Source organism: Pinus tabuliformis, chromosome 5_2, assembly GCF_031772625.1.
Source record: "Pinus tabuliformis cultivar Carrire ecotype Pingquan chromosome 5_2, CPIR1, whole genome shotgun sequence".
In the NCBI taxonomy this organism is placed as follows: domain Eukaryota; kingdom Viridiplantae; phylum Streptophyta; class Pinopsida; order Pinales; family Pinaceae; genus Pinus; species Pinus tabuliformis.
The window spans coordinates 569,342,024-569,369,192 of record NC_142306.1 but is presented as its reverse complement, the minus strand read 5'-3'; the positions used below and the strand labels follow the sequence as shown (position 1 = coordinate 569,369,192).

The 27,169-nt window shown below is 38.8% G+C and overlaps 1 protein-coding gene across 1 annotated transcript in view; it reads right to left on the bottom strand.

Moving 5' to 3' along the window:
- Window positions 1-27,169, bottom strand: part of LOC149160234 (uncharacterized) — a 192,106-nt gene that overhangs the window by 123,262 nt on the left and 41,675 nt on the right. Inside the window, exons 2-5 of the mRNA XM_089434550.1 lie at window positions 13,810-14,009; window positions 13,216-13,481; window positions 12,571-12,807; window positions 12,068-12,156 (exon numbers count right to left, since the gene is read on the bottom strand). Of these exons, the coding sequence (XP_089290676.1) occupies window positions 12,068-12,156; window positions 12,571-12,807; window positions 13,216-13,481; window positions 13,810-13,971 (754 nt within the window). The 5' untranslated portion in view covers window positions 13,972-14,009. The remainder of the gene's footprint in view (window positions 1-12,067; window positions 12,157-12,570; window positions 12,808-13,215; window positions 13,482-13,809; window positions 14,010-27,169) is intronic.

Genomic DNA, 27,169 nt, shown 5'->3' with positions numbered 1-27,169 from the left:
TTCCATCATTCGAACTATAACATTTGAATATGTATTTCCTTCAACTGGTTTGTCCTCTTTTTGAGTTGTGATATTGACTGGATCAGCATTTGTTCCCTCATCTTCAATTTAAACAATTACATCTGATGACTTCGATACATCTTTCGTGATGAGTTCTTCCAATTTATTTTTCAATGATTGCTTATCATGTTTAAGTTTCTTAATTTCAGTGAGTGATTTCTCACTATGGTCCTTAAGACAGGTAATTTCTTTCTTTTGTCAATGGTGATTTTATCAACTTCCCTTTCCATATTTTGTATCGCTTTTTTACTTTCTTGAAGAATTATTTTTGAGATTTCGTATATGTCTTTTGGCTTCGAAGTAATGTCCTATAGTGTTATTTTTTTCTTTTTGTGGGAAAATGTCAAAAACTTTTTTTTCGTATTTAGGATAAAGGACCCTAGTGATTCCATCCAGGACGAACCCAACATTATATCACTACTATCACAAAATAAGATTTTAACGATGAATTGCGAGGCAAAAATATAGTCTCCAATGCATAGTTGTAGATTGTTTATGTTATATTGTTTATTATTCATCAAATCCATCATTTCAATTATGTTTGATTATGGAATCACTAATTGGTTAGCACATTCAGTACTTGTTGAAAATAGTGTAACTAGGTTCGGTCTTCATAATATCAAATATTGTAATGATGTAATTTTGTATCAAGAAATTTTTTTTTTGCTTGAGACATGGGTTTCATGCTCAAGAAGTTTCTTGGTCTAGTTGTGGCTCCAGTTCAGAGCCTTAGGATGAGTCATGTAAAATGAAGATAATCATGTATTGTTACACTTGTAAATGTAATTGTTGTAAGTCAAAAGTCCTTCCAGATCATCATTGAAATACTCCAACATGTACCCACTGAATTGATGCAAAGAAACCGCTTGAAATTATTAATTTGAACAATTCTGGAAACCTCTTATTATGTCAGCCTAATCAAGGGATAACGTCGGCCTAGAGATGAGGAGGCAAGCCTATATAAAGGCAGCATTGATACCTCCTCACAACACATCCATTCTCATTCATTCATGAAGGAAAAGCGAAGTAAAAGGGTCGAAGAAAAGGGTAGCCACAGTTAATGACCCTCATCCGAGTTCTTCATTAAGTCTGTTCACACGTGCAACATTTTGATCTGATCTAGGGCATCATGTTATATGAGTATGTTGTTGGGTTAGAGGTCCGATCTAGCCGCAGTTTGAAGGAGGAAATCATAGCCAAGGAGATCGAAGTTATCAAAGGGCTAGAAGAGCCCTAACTCTCCTAACATGTGTGTCTACATTCTGAAGCGAAAGGTTATGTTCTCCTAACAGTCACTCCTTTGGCATCACGAGATCTCAGATCAAGCTCAAATCAAAAGGTTATTATATGTATGATGGGTCTACAAGAAGTGCGAGGATAAGAGGAGGCTAGATGAGCCTGTCCTAGACCATATTTGTTGACTGTCATACTCTTGTTGCAGACCTGCTATACTGTTCAAAATTGCAGAAGGAGACAATTTGTTTGGGTACATGTTTGGAGGTATTGTCATTTGATGTTGAAGGCATTGTTGAGTCAAAGTTTGGGTCTTGGAATTCCTCAATAAAGATTCTATAAGAAAGAGTTCAAAGGGTTTTTCCTCTCACAATTTGGAGAGGTTTTTGCCCTGGCTTGGTGCCAATATCTTGTGTACTTGTGCATTTTTTATCTTCTTGTTTTGATAGCTGGTTGATGATAATAACACATGTTAACAATAAGAAGCAGAATCTAAGGAAATAATATCACAAGCAGTTATCATAGTTAAGAGAAATTGAATATTTAAATTGCCCTTAATTTCTCAACAGTACTAACATAATTTTTATCCTGAGTAGGATCAATAGAGATTATAACGTCCCTTCCTGCAAGTGATCCTTTGATCATAAAAGTTTTAGGAAATCTTCCATCATTGATCTCCATTTTTTCTTCCTTCGTCATTTTTGAATTAGATTCCATTTTGCGTTCGTTGATAGAAATGATCCTTTGATGTCAACAACAAATGATTCTTTTAATATTGTTTTTTATAATCGAAACCTTTTATGCCTTGAACACCTTTTAATAAAACTTTTCTTCTACTTTATAACAATATCTTAAATACCAATTAAACTCTTTATATATTTCACTTAATAATTCCCCCTTGCTTCAAATGGTACTTTTTATAACCTTGATGCTACCCTTTTAGTGATTTTTTTAAACACTTTTTTAAATTATTCCAAAAAGAATAATAGTAGATTTGGCTTTTTATTGTAATCACTAAAAATATCTTTTATGAGACCCGCTTTTCTTTGGCATTTTGTGGGTATCTCTAAATCCCACAATTGTACTTATTAATATTGATGAAAAAGATTAAAAAATCTTAACATATAATTTTGGCAAGATAATTTATCATATATAACATATTATAAACCCTTTTAATTTGAATTCATGAGACGCGACCATGTATGCATAAGAGGGGATGTTTGGTACAATTTCTGTTTGAAAGTAGTCATTTTACGACCACTCACGGAAAATGGTGGAAAACCCGATAACAATGTTATAGGTAGACAAGTCTATGTGGGTCGTGGCAGCGATCGATTGTACGGTGGTTGTACAACATTGAAGGTGGTGATAAGTACAATGGTTATAGCCAATGTTTTGAAACTCCGACTCTGGTTCAGAAACGGCCGAGGGTCGGCTCCGACTCCGACTCTAACTTGGTATCGACTCAACCGGTTTGATTCCAATGACTCAGTCGTTGTAAAAAATACATTAAATACTACTTATTTTTTTATAAAAAAACATAATTTTAAAGATTTTCATTCATGTTTCCAAACACAAAGCTTTAGAATATAGAGAGAACTAGAAGACAACATATGATCAAAGTAGGCTCATGAATATATCCATTATATCAAAATGGCACCGAGTGCACTGTCCAATACAAAGTTCATACTTAGCCACCAATGCCAAGATTCTTTTCTGCTTCAGCCCAAGGACAATCACTAGACTACAACAATAATAATACCAATTCTCTACAACCAATCATAGCTTCCCAAATGATAAGCCAATGAACTGATCAACAGATGTCTTCAAAATTGTGCCTTTGCTACAGGACGGCCTGTCTCACGCTTCTACCTAGACTGCTGGTGATGATTTCAAGAAACATACCCCTAATGAAGTCTCAAAACCCTTGATTTAATTCTGGTCAAGCTCCAAAACAATCAGAGGTAAATATGTATCTATTAGTCCATTGCTAGAACCTTTGCCTTTTTAAAAACAATGTATGGCTCAATGCATTGTTTCAGTTTTCTAATTCATGCCACTAGGATAGCCATACTTCAGCCTTGTAATTTTCAAAACTTTCTCACAATGATAGATTACTTTAGGGCGAAGGTGTTATTCTTTAAATAATAGATGTAGGATTGGTGATTGAGGTCGAATAACGAGAGGACGAACAGCAAGGTCGAATAGCGACAGTTGCAGACAGTTGCAGTCGGTGAACCCTATGGAGGGCCATAGAGGAGGGAGCTCCACTCCCTCCTATAAGGAGGTCGTAACCAGTAGAGGCAAGAAACCTCTAGAAAATGCCAAAGGAACGTGGGCGGAAGGAAAAAGAAACATGGAAGAGGAAACCGGAGAAGCCATTAATAAGGAAAAGAATGGCACAAAAGACAAAGAGGAAGAAGACAAAAAACAGGGAACTAAAGACAAAAAACAAAAGGGACCCTGCAAGCCCAAAGCAAAGATAACGCCCAAGGTCATTTTAAATGATCCAGCTCTGTAGGCACACAGGGAGCACATGCGAACGTATGCCATCATCTGTAAGTTCATGGGATTATGGCCACTGAAAAAGCTTTACAATCCTGGATCAAATACCACCGGAAACCTAAAGGGAGCATAGAACTACATCTTGGGTCCAAGGGATTCTTTACGGTGGTGTTCACGAATATTGAAGACAAGGACAGAATATTTGAAGGAGGGCCTTACTTCTACGCTGCAGTGGGACTCTACATGAGGCCATGGATGATGAATTTTGTTCCAGAAAGAGAAACTTTTACTTCAGTACCAATATGGGTAAGGCTCTATTCTCTACCTCTTGATTACTGGCAAAATGAATCGTTAGCCGCCATAGGCAACAAATTAGGTCGCTATGTCAAAGCCTCTGAAGCCACTAGAAGGGGAAAATATACTTCCTTTGCCAGAATATGTGTGGAAATGGATCTATCAGGAGCTCTACCGGATGAGGTGATCTTGGAATTTTTTGATGAAGAATGGGTGCAAACAGTAGACTGTGAACACATTCCGTTCAGATGTCATGAACATGGACACCTTTTCAGAGATTGTCCGCTTAGTAAAGAAGTAAACAAGAGCAAAACTAACACAATGAAAGAAACAGACAACGTCCAGAAAGTGGTTAATAGAGGTAAAGAGGGTAAGAGAGGATCGAAACAACATCAACGCGAAGGAAAATAGTTCAGCCAGAACAGATTCCAAGTGCTTGAGGAAGAGGAAGAGATTACAAAAAGAAGATCAAGCAATGGAAGGAAGTACTGTGGAAAACGAGAAGGAAGAAAACCGGGATCAAACACAAAATATTGATTATCAGAAAGAAGCTACCATGAGTGATGCAGAACAGGAAATGGATCAGGAAATGACCCAAAATGAGATGGACTTGCAAGACCATGAACTACAGGAAATTCTTGACAAAGAAAACCTAGATCTAGAAGGGTTCTTGATTCAGGGAACCACGGGAGGAGTGGATTCGTTACCTCAAGAAGAGATCAACAGAATACAAAAGTTGTTTCTATGGAAAATGCAGGCTAAAGCGCCGGAAAGAGGAAAAACCATCGATAAGCAAGACAACGGAGGTGTGAAAACGATGAAAACTACTCTGGGACTAGCCACTAGAAACCCAGGCAAGAAAAGAGGTAGGAAAAAGCAGAATGAACTCTCGATGGAGTGTGGAAAGCTGATGATTGATTCAGGTAAGATGAAAGATCTAGCCAGCTACTCCTTTACAAATCTTTAATAATGAAGTTTACATCTTGGAATATTAGAGGTCTAGGGAGTAAGAGAAAGCAGAGAATACTTAGTAACAGAATGAAACAAGAAATGCCGGATATAATTTTCATCCAAGAAACGAAATGTTCCATTCAAAAATTAAGACAAATTCATAGCAAATGGCTCAGCAGATTTGAGTTTCTTGAAGTCAAAGCAAAGAATACATCAAGGGGCATACTCACTCTATGGAATCCCCACAAAATAGGCATTTTGGATGCTGAGGCTTCCAGGAATTATTTGTCAGTTGTGATTCAACCGGTAGGAGAAAGGGACACCTTTCTGGTCACAAATGTTTATGGTCCTCATAGAATAGATGACAAACTCAGGTTTCTAGATTCCCTGGTGGATCTCAGAGACAGACATGCAAATATACCCTGGATCATGGGAGGGGACTTCAACATGATCAAATCTCTTTCAGAGAAAAAAGAAGGAACAAGAGCTCTAAGTAAAGACTCTTTAGCTTTCCAAAACTTTTCAGACAATATGAATCTTGTTGACACTACTTGGAATACTGGTCTCTTTACTTGGAATAACAAAAGAGGTGCAGATTCCCATGTTGCCTCTAAGTTAGACAAATTCCTCATCTCTAAGAATCTTATGCTGACAGATAAAGAGGTAACAACGCGAGTTCTTCCCTTTGGAGGCTCAGACCACTGGCCGATTCAAATGGAGCTTAAGGGTATTGGTACTCCCAAGAACAAACCTTTTAGATTTGAAAATATTTGGCTGTCACACCGAGACTTCATCAGCAACATTGAAAAATGGTGGTCAGAAGATTTGCAGATTCAGGGGACAAGAATGTACCTTCTTCACAAAAGACTAAAACACATCAAGCTGCAGCTTAAAGAATCGAACAAGAAGGATTTTGGCAATATTTTTTAGGAGAAAAAAGTTGTTGAAAACAAAATGCAGGTTCTTAACCAAGCTCTGATCACGGAACGCCTTAATAAAGACATTAGTGATCAAGTGGATAAACATCATCAAGAATGGGAGAATCTATGTAAACAAGAGGAAATATTTTGGAGACAGAAGTCCAGAGTTCAATGGCTCAAAGAAGGAGACCGCAACACTAAGTTTTTCATAGAGCCACCATGGCCAATAAAACTCATAACAAAATCTCTTCGATCAAGAATGAGGAGGGGGAGCTTCAAATCTCCCATGAAGCTATAGAAAATGTGTTAGTCCACCACTTCCAAGGTATAACTCAGGAGAACATTGCAGATAGAGAGCAATTCATCAGGGAGATAACTAGTAATATACCGAAACTGGTGTCCAGAGAGGATAATTTCAACTTCAATAGACCAGTAACGGAAGAGGAGCTTAGCGAAGTCCTCAAAGAAATGCAGAATGGCAAAGCACCAGGCCCGAATGGTTTTAATGTGGACTTTTTCAAAGCTTGTTGGAATATTGTTAAGTAAGATATTTTGAATGTTGTGGAGGACTCCAAGTTAAACAAAACCATTCTGAAAGCGCTAAATACTTCCTTCATCGCCCCGATCCCCAAACAGGACACTGCCCATACACCGGATAAATATAGACCCATTGCCCTATGCAACGTGGTCTATAAGATTATATCCAAGGTCGTGGCTAACAGACTCAAACCTTTGCTTTCGGTTCTTGTTTCAGGGGAACAATCAGGATATGTGGAAGGCAGACAAATTCTTGATAACATCATTCAAGCTCAAGAGGTGGTTCACTCATTAACTAGTAAGAGGCAGGCGGGCATGATCATGCAATTGGATATAGCCAAAGCTTATGACAAGGTAAATTGGGCCTACATCAAGAAAATGTTGATTTCTTTTGGATTTGATCATAATTGGGTCAGATGGGTAATGGCACTGGTGACCTCCAGCTTTTCTATATTAGTTAACGGCTCCCCTTCAGAAATTTTCAGTCCTTCAAGAGGCCTCAGACAGGGAGATCCACTCTCTCCCTTTCTTTTTATCATCATGATGGAAGGACTGGGCAGGGCTATAAAGCTGGCAAAAGCAACAGGAAAGATTAAAGGTCTACAACTAACTGATAATGGTCAGGCCCTGACTCACCAACAATTTGTAGATGATACCATGTTACAGGGAATCCCAACAGTCAAACAAGCTACAACCTACAAAAAATTTCTGAATCTCTTTGCCATGGCTTTAGGTATGGAAGTTAATCTCTCCAAATCAAGAATCTTTTTCTTCAACACCAATATTGCTATTCAAAAAACATCTCCAGAATTCTAGGCTTTCAAAGGGATTCCCTTCCTTCAAAATATTTGGGAGTTCCTCTAACTGCTAAACTGATGCTCAAAAGTATTTGGGAACCTTTGATCAATAAGTTGCGAGATAAAGTCAGTAAATGGACCATCAGATCTCTAAATCTTGCTGGCAGGTTAGTTCTTACAAAAGTTGTCCTGCAAGCTATCCCTATTTTTATGTTATCAGCCCTCCCAGCTCCAAAAGGAGTCCTTCAGCAATTCAGAAATATTCAAAGAAACTTCCTTTGGGGCAAGGAGGAGACTACGAAGAAATGGGAATTAGTGTCTTGGGAAAAGATTTGTAAGCCCAAGATCCATGGAGGGCTAGGCTTAGATGATCAAGAGATACTCAGCAAAGCTTTAGGGGCCAAACTTTGGTGGCGCTCAATGGGCAAATATCTGGAAGGAAAAATATGCTAGCTCCTGGCAAAATAGTGATCTCATAAGAATGTCAGGAAATATAAAAGGCTCATATATCTGGAACAAAGCCTAGGAGAATAGAAGACTAGTACAAGAAAATAGCTTCTGAGAAATCAGAGAAGGAAATCTTGCTCTTTTATGGGAAGACAAGTGGCAACAAGAATCAATTCTGTTAAAAGAAGACTTCCTCGATCTCAAGCAGGAGTCAGATGCCCAAGGATTAATTAAGGTAAAGGACTTCTGGAACCATTGTCATCACACGGAAAAGTGGACAATCTGGAGAAACATTGATTGCAGAGATAACAATCTCCTGAAAACAAAAGTAGAGGAACTTAGGAAAATAGTGGAACAAAAGAAGATCTTAGTTGCAGGGGGGCAAGACCAACTAAGATGGGGCAATTACAAAGAGGGCACCTTTAATCTAAAGGAGGCTAAAAGCATTCTCCTTAGGCTGGATCCCCAGGTTTCGGACAAAATCTGGCAAAACCTTTGGAGGCACCAAGGATGGATGAAAATCAAACTCTTCATGTGGTTGGTATACCACAAGAAAATCCTGACTTGGGACAATGTCAAGAAGAGAGGTGTTCTAGGGCCTTCAAGATGCCAGCTCTGTGAGGCTCAAGAGGAAACAATGGAACATTTACTCAACAACTACAGTTTCACTTCCCGGTCATGGGACATATTTGCTACAATCTTTCAGCAATCTGATAGAGACAGAGGGAGCATCATTAATACCCTCAACAATTGGAGAAGAAATTTTTCGGATTGTGAAATTCTCAGCTCAGTGTGGGCTCTTACACCAAGCTTCATTATATGGAACGTTTGGAAGGAAAGGAACAAAAGAACATTTAAGGACGAAAAGAAGCCCCCACACAGCCTATTTGAAATAATCCTCAAACAGCTCAAGGAGACAGTGGGAAGCACGGTCAGCAACTACCCTAAAAAACCTCCCTCAGATGTTGATTTCAAAATTCTTAGGCAGCTGGGGATGCAAGGGCTCACTCCCCTAGGCCTAGACAAAAAGGTTATATCTATGGAAACGCAGAAAGATTTCTGGCATCCTCCTCCGAAAGGCTATTTAAAATACAACATTGATGGGGCTTCAAAAGGGAACCCGGGAACAGCTGGGTATGGAGGTGTCCTCAGAAATGTTGAGGGAAGTATTATATTCATCTTCCATTGCCACCTAGGTATAGCCACCAACAACATGGCTGAACTAATGGCTATGGAGCAATGCCTAGACTTTCTGAGTCAAGAGAATTGTTTCAATGTTATGATAGAGGCGGATTCTGAGTTAATCATCAACTCAGTGCAAAAAATAAATAATGGTACTGCGCCGGAGAAAGTCTCTAAACATTGGAAACTAATTTGGGTCTTTCAAAGAATTCAGAGGCATCTTCAGGGCCTTCGCACGGTCAGTTTCCACCATGTTCGCAGAAAGGCAAATAAGCTAGCGGATCTTCTTGCCAACCAGGGGGTCAGTTGTACTGAGGAAAAGGTTTCGATGAAGTGGCAAGAGTTGCGTCCAAGCAGACTGAGAGCTCCTTGTTGTGAGCAAGCGGAAGAAGATAGAGAAGTGTTTAGATACAAAGCCATGAAGGCTAGATCGATTTGATTTAACACATGAATGTGTCATCAATATCTAGTAAACAGTTCTTTGGAGAGGAGAAAACCATGTCTGATCGCTCATATTCCTGGTGTAAGCGAGATGAAGATCTCAGTTCATAGTGGGGAGCGAAACGATTCCCTCAGGTCTTCGTTCAGTGGAAAGCCTCTCATCTTTTCAGGGTTCCAAGTTCAGGCGAGGAAGATTAACATGCGCAAGAAGAGCCCTATTTTCTTCTGGCTGTCGGATTTTTAAGAAATCAGGGACTCGATATGGAAAACCGCCTCCCAGGCGTTTTCAGCTGATCGCACCGCTTTCAAATGGGAAATGGTTTTGGCGATTTCGCAGCGATTCCATTCAACCTCCAACACGTGGCAGGGAGAGGGTTCTGAAAACCGCCCTTCATCGCACACTGATGTCAGACCATCTTGTCCAGTGCGATATCAATCTCATCCATTGGATTGAGTTGATGGGGATCAACGGTTGTGTCTGATCGAGCAACTTGGTGGGGCAGGGCCGTTAAACATCGGACTTTTTGGCTGAGCGATATCTTCCTTGGTCGTTGATCTTAGTGCTTTTTTTGGACGGCTCAGATGGTTCGGGCTTTTCCGAAAGCGATGAAGCGGGAAAGTTCGCGGGCTTTCCTGGCTTTTCAGGGGCCAGGTTGCGTTTTTCATTAGTTTCTCCTTGGGTTCGGGTTTTTCTTGGTATGGCTAAGAGGTTTAGCCTTTGGTGGCATGAGTTCAATTTTTTCTCATTCCATGGCGTCGGGTGGACGTTTGTAAAAATTGTACACTATTTTTTGGCTTAATGAAATAGAAGGATCCACACTTGCTTCAGCAAAAAAAAAATAGATTACTTTAGGGCTATAAATATGCAATAAACAACAACCCAACTATTGATATGTAGGAGGCAAAACAACTTTTGACAAATGTGCTTCAGGATCTTTTTCAAAGAGCCGAGTCGGCCAGGTTGTTACCAAGCCGGCCAAGTTGTTACCGAGTCGACTGAGTCAATGACTGGCTTGACTGGCTCGGTAAAAAACCAACCGAGCTGACCCGGTCGGGCATTGGCTTGGCCGAGTCATAGTCGACTTGATCGTTTTTTAAAACACTGGCTATAGCAAATGGAATCCAAGGGTAGATTGATATGGTGGTTCTTTGTGTTGCTACAAATGGACGTAATGAAGGAGATTTGCAACAGTGGTGTAATAAACAAATGGATATTATGTGTTGGCCAACAGAGAAGTGACAAGTCAAGGCCACTGGAGCAACGATTGGCACGAGCAAACCCAGTGATGGCTGAAATGGTGGTGGCTTGGAGTCTTCGACTGGCAACCTAGTTGTGCAACGAAAATGGTTGAGGTCGCAGCTGCTTACATTGTTGGTCATTGTCCGGAGGCGTAGGTAAGTTGACAATGCCAAAGGTGTTTTTTTTAATAAAATATTTTATTTAATTTTTAATTTTGATTTTTTAATATATATATATATATATATAAAATATTTTTTTTAACATTTTTTTCAATTAACTCTTTCTTTCTTTTTCTTTTTCTTATTTTTTTACTTTTGACCTTTTTCTTTGTTTTTCACCTTTTTTTATATTTTTTTACTTTTTCTTAATAATTTTTTTTTACTTTTTTTTAACTTTTTTTAAACTTATTTTTTATAATTATTTTCCAATTCTTTTTAATATATATACTCTCTATTTCTTCCCCCTTTTTTAAAATATATTTTGACCCTTTTTTTAATCTAAATATTATGGCCAAAGGCCTGAATGACAAAACCCGCGAAACGGAGAAACTCCAAAGGCTTTGTAGCAAACACTTTAATCATAATTGCAACAAGGTTGACAAAAACTTAATGGCCAAAGGTCGGGATCGGAGAATGCGGCTCTGTGCAGCAGTTAAGTGCCCAGGGGATCGAACAGCTTTGATACGAATGTAACGAACAAAGTTCATTAACTCAGAGGAATGCTATGATACGAATGTAATGAACAAAATTCGTATACACAATAAAATATTCAAAAGATCTGGTATATAAGAATATCCATCATGGAAAAGATAATATATTAATATGTTATCTAAGAATATTTGAATACAAGTGAGATGATTACAAATGAGGGAGAAGGCCTGCATATATCCCTAGGCAGGTGTCCTTTTATGAATGGTCATGTCCTTAGGGACGTACCTCTTCATTAACTAATTACTAATTAATCATTATTTATGATGTGTTATTATTGTTTATATTTACACTATTTATATCTATGTTTTATTCATAGCAATTTTCTTCAGGCAAACAGGTCTTTTAGCGTCCAGGCTCTTTGTATCTATGTATTTTCATGAATTGAAGGCAATATAAATTAGAACTGACATCTTACTTACCCTAAAAAATATATTTCTAACCACTGGTTCAAATTTGGCAAAAACTATATCAAATTCTACACAAAATTCAACATATATAAGTTATTTGATTTCTGCTAAAATGGTCTATTATTACTTCACTTTGAAAAGATTTACACAAGAATTTTTGTTTTAACCAAAAAGAAAAACATAAACAAGGTAGAAGAGTATCTCTCCCAACATTAAAAACCTGGAAAAACCATTTCCGTGCAAAATTTTCTTTAATGAATCTTAATCTTTTAAGATCATAAAAGGAAAAAAATATTCAATGAATCCTAGTTTTAAAAAATCATTAAAAAAAAAAAAATATTACCCTCCTGACGTTCAAAAGCTGCAAAAAATTCTTCCACATTTTCCATGTTACTGGGATCCCTCTGTGAATGCAAATTTGATCCAGATGAACTGAAAATGAAAAGACAAGAGTTAAACACTCCTGCCAGTTCCTGGAATCAAGAAATTGAAGGTAACTTTAATGCATACAATGGAACTGTGATTGACAGAATAAGTTACAGTCTAGTGTGAGAATCAGTTGTCAGCTCTACTACCAAATATGGACTGTTGGAGGTATGTTCCTCGCAATGCACTTATAGCAGACAAATATTGCCTGGCAATGTAAAGAAGACAACAGGCTATTCATGCTGGACACAATTTCGAATTTATGCACTGTCCTATTGAATGATCCAGGGAAGTGTGGAATCATAAATAACATGTACAAAAAATCCACGCATGATGCAAGCACAATTGAAATGTGACCAAATAAATATACAAGCATTTCAGAATTCACCAGACAACGAAATATATTACATCAATACTCACGTTGGGATAATGTTGAAAGGCCGCCGAGTAGATATACGCCCACTACCTTCTCTTCTTATGCGCCGATTTGGACAATTTTCTTTGGGTGGCAGATTTTCTTTTGATAATGCAGGTAGCTGTGCAATTTCTTCCATGTTTTCAGAATTCTTACTCTGAAGTTCAGCAGCAGAATAAAATTCATCCATATCTTCCAAGGTTTTGGGATCTCTCCGTAAATTCGTATTGGATGTAAATGAACTGCAATTGAAACATCAGAGAGTTAAACACTGGTGTCTGTTCTTTCACTCAAGAAACTGAGGGCTATAGTTATGCATATGTATTTAAGGGAATTGTGACTGATGGTGTGTAAGAATTCAGTTGTCAGCACTTCTGCTGAAATATAGACTGTTGGAGATATTTTTCTTGAAGTGTGATAACTGCAGACAATATTTGCCCGGTAAAGAAGTATACAAAGCAAAAGGATATTCACAGTGGACATGATTTTAAACATGCAATTTGTCCAGATGCATAAGCAAGGGGAATTCAGAATCATAAATAAGATGTCCAAACAAACCATGATGATGAAGAAAATTGAAATGTGGCCAAATTAATATGCTATCATAATAGAATTTGCCAAGCAACTAAATATACTACATCAAAACTCACATTGAGCTAACATCGAAAGGTGGCTGTGTAGGCACACGACCACTGCCTTCCATACTTATCTGCTGCTTCGGACAAATTTCATTGGGTGGCAGATTTTCTTTAGTGAATGCAGGTATCTGTGCAACTTCTTCCATGTCCTCGGGCTGTTGATTTTTGGGTTTATCATATGGAGTTATATCACTATGGTTTTCTGCAGCATCTGAACTTCCTGTGCAACTTAAAATTGCAGTTGCCTGTTCAGTGACTTTGCTAGTTTCCTTGAGCACCTGCCAAACACAAATTCCAAATGTGTCATGATCATGAAACATAAAAACATAAATAAAAGTCAATAAAATTTAAAAGGCGGGCCTCAAAATCGACAAGTCAGGGCATCAATATCCAGATGCTAAAAAAAATGCAATCCATGCTTTACACTGGAACACGCACAAACCATGAATTATTGTTGAACATGCAATTCATGATTTACAAAAATTTAATAAACAGTTGAGTGCAAAGATGCAGGGTTTGACCTCAGCAGTGAACCCTAACTTGGCCTAGCATTGATCGCTTATAAAATGAAAGAATACTAAATGACAAGAGATTGAAAACAAGTACCTCCTGTCTCAGTGCAAGATGTAGAGCTTGAGTTTTGAATGTATCAATTGATTCTTGTTTGATAAGACCCTTGAACAAATTGGGCATCAAAGAACAAAGACTGTTGTGCTCGAATGGATCTTCTGGAGAAGAATGCAGTGGCTGTGCTACTACAGATGGCATCACGGTGGCTCAAATCACCAGTCTTCGACATCCAAAATCTGCACATGCACCTCCTCTTCTGTTATGCTATCAGACAATTAATATCTAAAAAAAAAATAGCATAAGGAAGGATAAAGTTTATGAAGTTTGTCAAGGATAAAAAAAAATAAGGCTTAAATATGTGATTATTTATTTTCATGTTATTTATTTTTCTTTTATAAAATGATTAAAAAAGTTTGATGTTTCGATTGATCAATTTGGATTTAATGGATTTACATTGATTTAGTTTTTAATGTTGTGATGTGCATATGCATATATATAAATTTATAATTTTAATTTTGTTTTTGTCATGTAACATAACATAATGTTATGTAACATCTCCATTGTAGGTTATACCAACATAGATCCATCTTAACTCCAGAACTACCAAGCCTCCAAAGGGATCAAATCCCTCAAGATGCAAAACTCTTTTTGAGTGCAAAACTTGAGAAAATATTTGCATCATGAGAGATTTGGTTCCTTTCGACACTTCGTAGATCCGGATTTAATATGGATTTACGCTGGTTCTTAATAATATTACTTATATTTATATAAATTTTGCATCTCTATCTCAAGTTTCATTCTCATTGTTTGATCTATCATTATGGTCAAGGCCTACTTTGTGTGATCTATCCTAATGGGCTATGGTGTTGGTCACTTCACTGGCACTATTATATGTTTATTAATTATATGTTCTTAAAAATCGTCGTTATGAATATGAATCATTTTTATTTAAATTTATTTTAGTATGATATGCATATAATGTTTTTTTTGCCGGGAAAAAAGAAATTGTTTGGAATTTTATTAATAAAAATAAAATTGCAATTTAACAAATTGAATTGAATCCATTTATTATTTTTATTACTTTTTTAATTCAGTCCACATTATGTTTTATTATTATTATTTTTTATCTAATGTTTATTTTACAGACACTACATCTCTCCTATATTGAGCCAACATTTAAATGTTTCCACTCATTTACAAACACTAAAACATCTCCCCCATATTGGGTTGTAGAGCGCCTCTCAGTTCAATAATACCTCACTAATGTGCAATAATATATTTTACTATGGTTGAGTACTTTATTATCCCATTCAGGTCATAGTATTCAAAACTGGAACCGATGACCGGACCAGTCCACCTATCAAACCAATTTTCGAACCGGAATCGGAAACATGTCAAATATCAATGAACCGGTCTTTAAATAAAATACAATAATCATTTTTTAATGAATTTATTAAAAATAAAAATAAATAAATAAAACCTTTTTTAAGATTTAAAACCATGATTCCAAACCAATAGAGACAAAATAGACAAAGTTTGCTCATCTATATACCATGTAAAGGTGAATATATCAAATTGGCACTAAGTGTAATACATATCAGCAACAAAATACATAATTAATGAGGTTCTAAATGGCCTCCAAAGTCCAAAATCAATGATACAAGCTATGGGTCACTAGCCTACAACAAGTCTATATATCGGTGATCAACATGATCACTCCTCATCATGATCAAATTCATCACCACTACTAGACATGGGAACATCAACATGAGCTACGTAAACATCATCTGGCTCAAAGTCTAAGGACTCCTCTGCAACCTCAGTAGTAGTAGTAGCAGCAAAACTACAAATCATTAATCAACACGATCACTCATGAAATGCATTATTGATTTAGCACTACTAGAAATGGATCATCAAGAAGAGCTACATAAACATCATCTAGCTCATAGTTTTCAAACTTGGATTGCTCAACCTTATAATAAGGTAGAAATTGAAAAAATTTAACATGCCTTGTGAAAATTCCTCAAAATGCAGCAACTAGAATTTATTTTTCTAATTGATTAACTATGCAATTTATTTTGTTACGACAAAATATCGAATAAATCACACTGCAATTTCTTCACAATAAAAATACTGCGGAAAATAAACTGGAAACTGAGAAAATAGAGCACACACACAATAAAATTGACATTGTTAACTTTGGACAAAAGTCCCCGGAAAAACCCAATGTGGGAAAACCAATGCAACAAATGAGGGTTTTATTATTATTATTATTATGCATCAAAACCTGAGTACAATATTTGGATACCAATCTAGCAAACATCTCCCGAGAAATCATTGGCAAAATTATTTGAGGAAAATTTCGCCTCTCCACAAGCAATCCCAAAACAAATTGGCCACAGAATCTGGCTCTGGAATACCCTGCATAGGCCTTTGTGCAAATGTTGCACAATCCCTCACACGCACTCCCCGAAACTACCTTTGAATTAGACGTTCTGCCTGTTGTTGCCCCTGGACGTGATTCTCCGACCCTCTTGAAGATTATCCTGGTCTTCGACAACTGAATCGACCTCCTCTTTGGTTGAATCGAATTGCCTCCTTGAGGCTTTGCACAAGCCCATGCGCAACCTCCTATGGAATAACTCGGTCTCTCTCAGTTCACTACTTCCGGCAAAGGAAATCTCCACCAAAATCTTTGTTGTTTCTCCTCTACCTTTGTTATTGATCTTTGGCTCGAATTACCTTCCCGACTAAATCTTTGCTCTCTGGAAAATTCGATCTGCCTAGATCACCCACTCACTCGATGTGTCTTCTCTATCCCCATTGTCCTTCTCTGATAATCCCTCATTGGTGAACCAACGGCCATGATTAGATCCCAATCAACAGCTAAGATCATCTCAAACTCAATTCGTGTAAAAAATTAAAATTAAATATCTTGATTACATCACAAATATCACACCTACACCCATAGAGTGCACCATCATAGCATGTAGTAGTGACCCCTTATGCATAGCTTTGACCATCTTGAGTATAATCTAGTGATTTCATATCTATTGATTTAGATACAAGAGTTTTCACAAATCTTATAGCTCAAAATGACACCCCCTTGGCTCTACTAGAGAAGCAGTTCAAAATGAAGCAACTCCACGGAAACCCTATAAAAAGCTCAGTTTTTCCTCTTTAATGCCCTCAGTACACTAGAAAAATGTGTTGCAATGCCCCAAATAGCTTAGCAAAGAGAGTTGAATGCTCTAACATCTCAACAATAGAGCCTTGAAGCGGCCAGGGTGTCAGAGTGCATGGATAAGGGTTGAAAGGGTAAAAAATGATCAGAATTTGAATATAAGGATGAAAGGATCATATCAAACATGGTCAAAAAAATGTCTAGATACATACTATCACCCTTGTAAACTCATTTAGAAAAGCAAGGCTCTCCAGGGAGCAAAAAGGGGAAAAAGAAGAGATATGTACATGCTATGAGAATGAGAACCTAGTTCTCCTTAAGATAAGCCAACAACAAATAGTGAAGCATGATTGTGAGTTGTGGAGAGAAGAGAAGCCAAGGACAAGACTGCAAGGAGTACAACTTTTGTAAGTTTCCATTGATTTAATAAGAAATCATACTTCCCCCCACTCACATGTGTTATTCATATATTGGGAGCATATGTGTTTAGGTTATTTTTAGTACAATTGCTAACATGGTTTGCAAGAAGAAAGATCTAGTGGATCGGTTGTCTAGTGTGCAAATTACGAGGGATGGGAGCTAGAAGCAAGGATCTCGAGAGCTTTTTCGACTAAAAGCATTAGGCATCCTCCTTCAAAGCCATAGTGCAAGCATAATTGTTTCTCGTCTATTTTAATCATGCATGCATGTGTCATTTTGGGGTTAAGAAAGTCTCTTGTGCATCATGTGTCACTGGTCTTGGGCAAACTCATAAGCATAAAGCACTCTATTACTCTAGAGGAAATTTAGTATAAACAGAATCGACGACTCCACTAGGGAGTCCTCATAGGTTTCCTTGTAGTGTTTCTTTTCTCATTCATTACTTTCTTTCATTTTCTTGCTTCTAAGTCATAAGTAGGAGTTTTCGTAGGATATTAATGAAAAAATCCATCCCTAAAAACTCAAGAATAAGGTATATAACCCTTTCAATTGCCCTACCCAAGCTTGACAAAGCGTTAAACTTTTGTTCAATGCCTTGCATAGCCAGAACTGAGTGTTGCAACTCTATGTCTGCTTAGTGACAAAGCATTGAAGAAGCTCCAAGAGGGTTTTGAAGAGGTCTTCCTTGCAATTTCTTTAGTTTTCCTACATCATTTTAAGCCCAGGGCTTAGGTCATTTTCAGATCTAATTCTTAGGGGCTTCTTCTCAATTAAGTCACCCTCAAATTCACTTCATATATGTGGATTTATAGTCTTGTTAAGGGTCTTCATTCCTCTTGGGTTTGATTACCAATAGTAACATTAGGGATGAGTTCACATTTGTCACCATTATCCTATGGCCTTTTCATTTATGCCTATTGATGTGAGTGTGTTGAAATCTTTTGATTTATTTCTTTGATGCATGCTTGCTTGTGAGTAGGGTCTTCGGTTTTGGGTGTGTTTTCTTTGGTCTTTCTTTGATTTGAGTGTTTCAATTCTAATTTGTTAGTGAATGTTAGAGTGATAAATGAGAGTGGTGAGGAATGCATTCTTATTGCATTGGAACTATTCTCTAAATAGTTTTCATCAAAAGTAAAGATTACATGTTCATATTTTTGCATCTCTTTCTTTAGAAGAAAGATAAATAACACCATAGTGTTTCATTCTATATACCCTCAACTTAAATAACAACCACTAAAAACAATGTTCAATAAAATTTATCACACATTTTTTCCTCTCTGATAGCACGTCAACATTAACTTAGGATTTGATGGCCCTAGAATAGGTTGGTGAGGACACTCTCAAAGGCCATCAAAACAAACACTAGAATCTTGAGTTAGGGAGTGAACATCCATTTACAATGTAACGTTTCCTGGGAAGCTCTTCTAACACAAGCATCAAGTAGTAGGTCATGTTGAGATCAGGAGTGATCACCTCGTTGCATTTGGTTTCAATGATGTGGTTTACGCACACACAAGGGCCTCTTTCAGGAGGTTATGGAGAGACATTGGTTAATACTCATTTGGATCCCCTAGAGGGTAACCACTTATAATAAAGGTACTCGCACTGGTCGTGGAATCGTTAAGGAGGAGGCCATGGTAATTGTCCCATCCATATCTTTGCAGTTGACTTGGGTTCTAATCAACCAAGCTCTAATTGAGGGAATATCAGTTTGATCCATTGGTTTTCTTGCGTGTTCCTTAGATTTGTTAAGTGTGTGTTGTTCAATCGAGTCTAGTTGGTCGTAGATGTTACTTCTTTTTTATTTGCATACATATTTTGTAGTTAGCATGACTAGGATTAGTTTGTGTTATTCACGTCATTTAAATTTTAAAGGGCCTTCTACCTAAGGACGAAGGTCCACACATCCATACACAAAGGATTAACCCCAGTATCAACATAAACTCACCTACCTCAAGGACCACTTGGATTGGCTCTCAAGGGGTCAAAACAATAGTCCATGAAGTGGTTTGATCAAAGTCCACCACCTCATCCTCATTCTCATTCCCATATGACCCATATTTTTCCACCCATCTTCTTAGGTTGGGGTGTAGATTTGATAAGGACTTTCCAATAAAATGGTCTTTACCAAGTCAATAGTGATTGGTGTTCACCAAATGGCAAAACTTAGTGTGTCCGTACCTAGTGTCACAAGAGTTGCCCCCGAGGCAACTTCTATACCTTCTTTGACTACCATAGGTACTTTCTCTACCACACCCACTTCAACCATCTTCTCTGATTGGCAAAATAGTCCATTATCGCTTTTTCCTCTGTTTGGTACATCTAGCTTAGGTGCCTCAACAACATCAATGGTGATCACTCTATTCACATCTAGCAAAGGCTCTAGTTCCACTACAAGTAACATACACACATCAACTGTAGGAGATTCAAACCCTACATTCGCACCCAAGTCCACATGTCCATCCTCTGGCCCTAGTGTCTTTGTAGGTAGTTCATTCACACCCAATGTTGGGTTCCCTTTTGGTAGGAATATCAACACTAGGTCCATGACATTCCTTATCACAACTTGGGGCACACTGTCATGTCCCTTCTCAAACACATTAGTAACAAGGTGTTGCTACACAATTTTGCACATTTTTTACTATGGAAGAGGGCCCCACACTTTCGACTTAGGGACTTAGGGGCCAAATCGACTTTATTTAGCTACTAGTGGAATGTGGGGGCCACCCACAAAGGAGTTCGAATTAGCCATTTGATATGCTTGGAGGGAAAATTCGAATGGGTGGATGGAGGGGCCCACATGAGGCTAAGGGGGCCCAAGGAGTTATAAAGAGAGATCAGCTCTCATTTTGTTTTCATTCTGAATATTTGATAAAAAAGACTCACTATTGTAAGCTCTGTTGCTTAGCGACTCTACCGGTTGTTTAGCCACGAGTCTTCTACAGGGAAAATTCAACCTCTACTTCGAGGGACCATCCATGCCCGCCCTAGGGAGGTTGTTCCACAGAGATTGCAAGAGTTTCTAGCAGCGATTCACAGTTCAGCCAGCCACACAGAGGAAGGGACTGCGTGTTTTCTGGGCAGCCAGAAATACGCAGAGGTTGATTTAGCCACCCAAGAGACTGAAAATCCAAAGTCAAAATCAAATAAATTCCCTTCTAGGTTTTTCTGGGTTTTGTCCAAGGAGTCTAAGGCTAAAAAGAAAGAATTTTCTGAGCCATTTTTGGGCACTTTCCAACAGGCCGAAAGTTAGCAGATGTAGCCAGAGAGCAACACCCAAGAGGCCGAAAATCCAAAGTCAAAATCAGAGAAATTCCCCTTTGGGTTTTCTTGGGGTTTGTCCAAGGAGTCTAAGGCTAGAAGGGCAGAATTTTTTGGGCAGTTTTTGGGCACTTTCCATCAGGTCAAAAGTCAGCAAATGTAGCCGGAGAGCAACTCCCAAGAGGCTGAAAATCCAAGGTCAAAATCAAATAAATTCCCTTCTTGGTTTTTCTGGGTTTTGTCCAAGGAGTCTAAGGCTAAAAGGGCAAAATTTTCTGGGCAATTTTTGGGCACTTTCCAACATGCCGAGAGTTAGCAGATGTAGTTAGAGAGGAGCTCCCAAGAGACCGAAACTCCAAAGTCAAAATCAGAGAAATTTCCTTCTGGGTTTTTCTGGGTTTTGTCCAAAGAGTCTAGGGCTAAAAGGGCAAAATTTTATGGTCAATTTTTTGGGCATTTTCCAGCAGGTCAAATTCAACAGATCAGCAGTTTACAGGGACAACACAGACCATAGTAGAGCAGCAGCTGAACAACCATCTTTCTAGTTTTCTACCACCTGGGTTTGGTCCAACTTGTCCTCGAGACAAGCCCAGGTGCACTACTCCATTTATATATTGTACTCATGCTCTCATATTTCATAATATATGGCTCAGTAATTCCAGTATTACAGTGTTTCATGGGTGTTTGTTAAATGTTTTTAATTTTCCACTTTTGCACTATTTGTTTAATTGGTTTATCACTTAAATTATTGTTTATGAATATTACACACACACATTTCTGGTGTGTTCACATATCCTTAAGTAAGTCAACATTTGGGGAGGCCACTTTTTCAAGGGGATACTCAATTCCCTTGGAATGCCCATGGGGTTGGGGGCAACATCCCTAGCAACACGTTCTATCCTTGGGGTACCAACTACTTTGGTCCTAGAGGTCCACCATCTTTTGAGAGTCACGTTGTCAATGGCGGCCCACCCCCTAGTGGCAATCACCCTTGTGATGCCACCATGGTTGTTGGAGTTAATCCCTCTAGTAACCCTCCTTCCCAAGTACTCCTTTTGCCTACGAAAACAATGTTATGGGAGGATCACAACATCCATCCAATATGCGGGAGCACCTCCTCCTCAAATATCATCCGACTCACATTTCTTGGCAACCCTTTCGTTGCTTGATCTCTTGAATTTCATGAATAATCACATTGCATAACCTTGAATGGCCCGCAATCCCACTTAAACTGCCTGTTGACATCCCTAGATTCAATGGTAAACCTGGAGAAAACTCCATAGCACATGCAACCGCTTATCATTTATGGTGCTCATCCAACTCCTTCATGGATGATAACATCGATTCACGACTTCCCTAGAGGACTCTCACCAGTGGTGCTACCAAATGGTACATCGATCTTGAAAGTGTTGCTTATGTTGACTTCACTTCCTTAGCACAAGCTTTTGTCAACCATTATCAACTGCATGTTAGGTATGAAACAAGAATGGACATGCTCACCAACTTTTGTCAAGACACCTCCACTCACATCTCTAATCATATACATGAATAGAGGTGAAGGCGAAGTTTGTTTAGAACTAAGTTCCCCGATGAGCTAGTTCCTAAGTGGTTCACCAAATCACTATTGCCTACAACCATTGAAGACGTGGCTAAGGTAGGAACCTAAACTAAGGAACATTCGATCATGTTTGCCCACCAACTCAACTTGATCTATTCTCAAGCAACACTCTATATTATCCCTTGGTCCTTTAATGACATTTCAAAACCCAAGCTAAGATCCCATGTTGATGGTGTAGTGAGGTCCATATCCTCGATAAAACATAGGCCAAGTAGCCAATTAGATGGGGCAATAAAACATTGCTTATAATGCCCTTGTTGTTAAGCTTAGCACCCAAAACCCTAGTGCCTCCATTCAAACCTTTGAGCTGAATTCAATGTAGTTTATGCCCTCAAAGAATCTTTAGCAACCTAGAGAAAGCATAATATTAAAAATCGGCCGGTCTGAACCGAAAACTAGTCAAATTGGCTGGTTCACTGGCTAAACCATCTGATCCACCCAAATAATGCAATCAGACCCACTCTTTCGCCTTTTTTTTAGAAAAATCAGGCCTAACGAGTCAGTTTATGATGGAACCGGCCGGTTTTCCCATAAACTAGTTGGTTCCATCATAAACCGATTGGTTTATTGCCATTGTACTCAAAAGAAAGGTTTATTGCCATTGCTTTGTGGTTGTCCAACATTTTTTGGAGAACACTTATCCATATGATCAAAGATCCTTTGAGTGTGCAGTAATGATCACCTCACTGTCAAGTTCATTTCTTAAATATGAGTCATTCTAGTCTCTAGGAGAAGGCAACAACTTTTGTTATCTCAGAAATGAACTTTCTGTTGCAGGGAATTTTGGCAGAACTTATCCCAAGGAAAACTTGAAGGCAACATAAATCCTATCCTTCTAGAGCTTGAAATGCCAAGTGCTCTTTTTTCCTTGCATGGTGTTTTTAATGGTTTAATAACTTTCACAAGCCTAAAAGTCTTAAAATTCTTTGAGGTAGAATGAATTCAAGTGATAAATTCTCCCATGTTGAAGTCGTGAAGCATAAATAATCACAATGGTACAAAGTAGAAATTAACATGTTCATGAGTCATCTAATTGATTTATGGGTTAGTATACGTAATGCATAAAAGAGCATTAAAATGGCAATCCTTTCTTTTGAGTTCCATTTGTTGTTGTTGTTGCTACAATGTTTTGAAGAAGTTGAACTACTTAGTTTGGTAGAGCCAAATTATTGGACAAAATTTTCTTGATTGATTGATGACAATGATGGATTTCATCTCTTATATAAAAGGGCATTGCATTGAGGGTTTTGGACACTTGGATGTCTAGGGTTTGTAAACCCTAATAGACAAAAAGAGTTACTAGATGTTTAGGGGTTGGATGTCTAGTTTTATTGCTATTGGTGCTACTAGTGAGGTTGCAGATGACACTGAGGCATCCTCAAAACTCCGATCTAGATGATGTTTATGTAGCTCTGGTTAATGATCCTGCGTCTAGTAGTTTGATCATGTTGATCACTGATATGTAGACTTGCAGTCGTGTAGTAAGCCAATGGCCCCATAGCTTGTAGCATTATTTTTGGACTTTATAGGCCATTTAGAGACTCATTCATTATGTATTTTGTCGTTAATATTTATTGCACTCGGTGCCATTTTGATATATTCACCTTTACATGGTATATAGATGAGCAAACTTTGCATATTTTGCCTCTATTGGTATGTGTTAGGTCCTTATACTACTAGTGTAACCCCTTATTGTTATTAGTGCAACCTCCTTATTGTATTATTGTGCCCATATAGTCCCCATGTTGTTATTATTTTGTCCCATAGATGCCCACTATTGTTATTGTTGTGCCCCTACAATTTTATTGTTTTGTAGGTTTTGATTGTAATTGGACCCCTTAGACTCCTATATATAGAAAGGAGATCTTGTCATTTGTATCATCCAAGAATTGTTCATTTGTGTAATGTAAAGGAGGTTGCCCCCTCGAAAAGGTTGATTTTAAAATCGTTGATCTATCTTTTGTATCTTTTTGTGAGCTGGTTTCATAACATTTGGTATCGGAGCTTTGGATTCTAGGGTTTTGCTGCTCCAAACAAGTCGTCGTAGCATTTTCGCAATAACTTTTTTTCTACGACATTTCAAGAGCTGAAATTAAAACCCATTTGAGCCAAAATCTTGATAAACCTCGAGTCTGGATTTCAAATCTTGTCTCGATATATTTTCGAAGATATGATCCAAGGAAGTTAGGGTTTTTGCAGGCTCTCGAATTACATCTCAAACAAGTGACCTTGGGAAAATCGTCATAACTTTCTCTCTAAGCATCAAATTGAAAAAAAAAAAAGCTAGAGAAAGAGGACGGAATGTAGTTTTGAATGTACCGTTTTCAGGTCTGAAGGTCGAAATAGTGACACGTGACACTTTGTACAATTTCGCTCTTCTGAAAAAGTATATAATCAAGCCATCTTTGGAGATTGGGCATAACTCTTTCTTGGATAATCCAATTTCGATCAGACTAGTGGCGTTGGAAAGAGGACGCAGAGGGCTACCACAGGTCGCAATTTCAGACCTTGTAGATCCAAAATTTCATAGATACAACAGATTCAAGATCGAGCTCTTAAAAGCAAGAAAAACAATGACTCGAATCAAGAAAATAGAAACACCTAGTAAGCAAAATTGGAAGGATGACTTGAAAAATGTGATCGAAGATATGATCAATAAGATAAATGGTATGATCACTTAGACGGAAGAAATGGCCAACGCCGAGGTTTTCTCCTGCGCAGGCAACGAAATCATAGTCTCTGCGGACGCTGGCGGTGGTACTGCAGGGCTGGCCAAAGCCATTACCCTCCACTGGACCGGCCTCAAGAGCGTGCGCTCCGATGCTCATCGATCTGCCAGTATGGGTTCGACCATGCGACCAAACGCCTGGAACATATCTGAAGCCCCTGCCATAGCAGAGAATCCTCGCCCAAACCATTATCTGCTTGAGGGGCCAAATGTATCAGAGGCGGATCTGGAAGAGAAGGCTGCCAAGAGGCATGAGATCAGAAATCGGCACACAAAAACGGTTTTCGGGTTCAGAATCCATCTCGGAGGCGGACAATCGTCAGGGCTTGGCTTTATCACTCACGCCAACACTGTCCCTCTCCTCGCGACTGCTGCATGCAAGGACGGGGGTCTGAGGGTTGCAGATCCGACCCATCACAAAACTGACTGGCCTAAACTCAGCAGATCTAGGACGGATCTACCCGATTTGAGCCTCAATCTCTGCAGATCCGGGTCGGATCTAACTGCCCAAGAACCCAAGCGGCAGATAGGAGGATATTCGCATCGATTCAACAGAGGGATTGCAGATCGAGTCGTGCGAATGGGAGATCACCCCAACCCCATCGAATCTGCTGTTGAAGGAAAGAAAGGGGGGCCGCATGGTACAGATCCGCTCTCCCCTGTCCACAAATATTGCAGATCTGGCCCGGACTTAACCGATCTGGCCAAAAAACAAAAGAAAAGCCTAAGCATGATTACAGATCCTCTACCTTCCACCGATCAAACGAGGGGCAGCATCAAACAATCAAAAGGGTGAACAGTGATTGGAGGGACAGAGCCAGACGGTCTAGAAGCGATTCAAATTTTTATCAGAACTCTGTCAGGGAATACAATCAGCATGCAAATAAGAACAGGGATGCTGATAAAAAACATAAAGGATGAAATTCAAGAATTATCAGGCATATCAGCAAGTCTGCTGAGCTTGGTCTATGCAGGACACATTTTACATGAAGAATTTACAGTGCAGCATTATGGAATAGTGAGAGATTCAACAATTTTTTTAAGTACGAGGCTGAGAGGAGGAAGCTTCGGATCTAGCTCAAAGGGCACAGGTTCGTTCAAGGATGTTGTCAAAGGAAAAGGGGAAGCCACCAACAAGCCAGCGCCACCACAAGATCTACCTGGTCCTTATATAGTGGAGCAAAGTAAGCAGAACCCAGTTCTGACAATCGATTTGCCGGAGGTAAACAACTTTCACGATGATCTCTCATCTTTGGCTGTCATTTGTAGATTCAATGGCTTTTGGCCAAAAACAGATGTTTTACGGCATTGGATCCATTCCACATGGACACCAAATTGTGACATCCTATTATGCACAAAAAGTTTTTTTATTGTAAAATTCGATACAGTTGAGGAAAAAGATCATGCCCTCCATGAGGGGCCATGGTTTTGGGGCAACGCAGGGCTCTTTACGACCCCCTGGTTTCCGGGTTTTGACCCCTCCTCTATGGTGGTCTCCAAAATGCCGGTCTGGGTAAGGTTACATAATCTCCTGCTTCACTTTTGGCTTCCCAAAGTATTCGAAGCAATGGGGAATGCAATAGGCAAATACATCAAGCAAGATGTCGAAAGAATTGCTAGATGCATTCACACTTTTGCCAGAATCTGTGTCGAAGTTGACCTCAGTCAAGGGCTTCCTGACAGCATCATCTTGATCCATAACAACTCCCAGTGGAAACAACCACTAGATTACGAAAACACGGCCTTCAGATGCCGAGGATGTCAACAGACAGGTCATCTTCGTAATAACTGTCCTCAAGCTAAAAAGGAAAACAGGAAGAACAAGAAACAAGCAAAAAAACCAAGAGGTTGGCAAAATACAGTGAATCCAGAAGAAGAAACAGAAGACGAGGAGGAAGACAATCCTCCACCTGCACATGACGATGACCCAATTGGAGGCGAAGCAGCGGTATCCCCTCCCATAGCACCTAATCAAGTTCACATGTCGTCAAAGACTCCACAGCTCCACCCAAATCAGGCAGAGAAGATAAACGATGACCATAACATGGGAGGGATAAAGCGGCATCACCAATCAGACACATCAGAGTCAGACAAGGAATCAGGCTCGCAGAAAGCTAAAACACAGTTGGTCATAGCCTCGATCGAGCCCACCCAAGGAGAGTGGTGCAAGGTCGAAAAGAAAAAA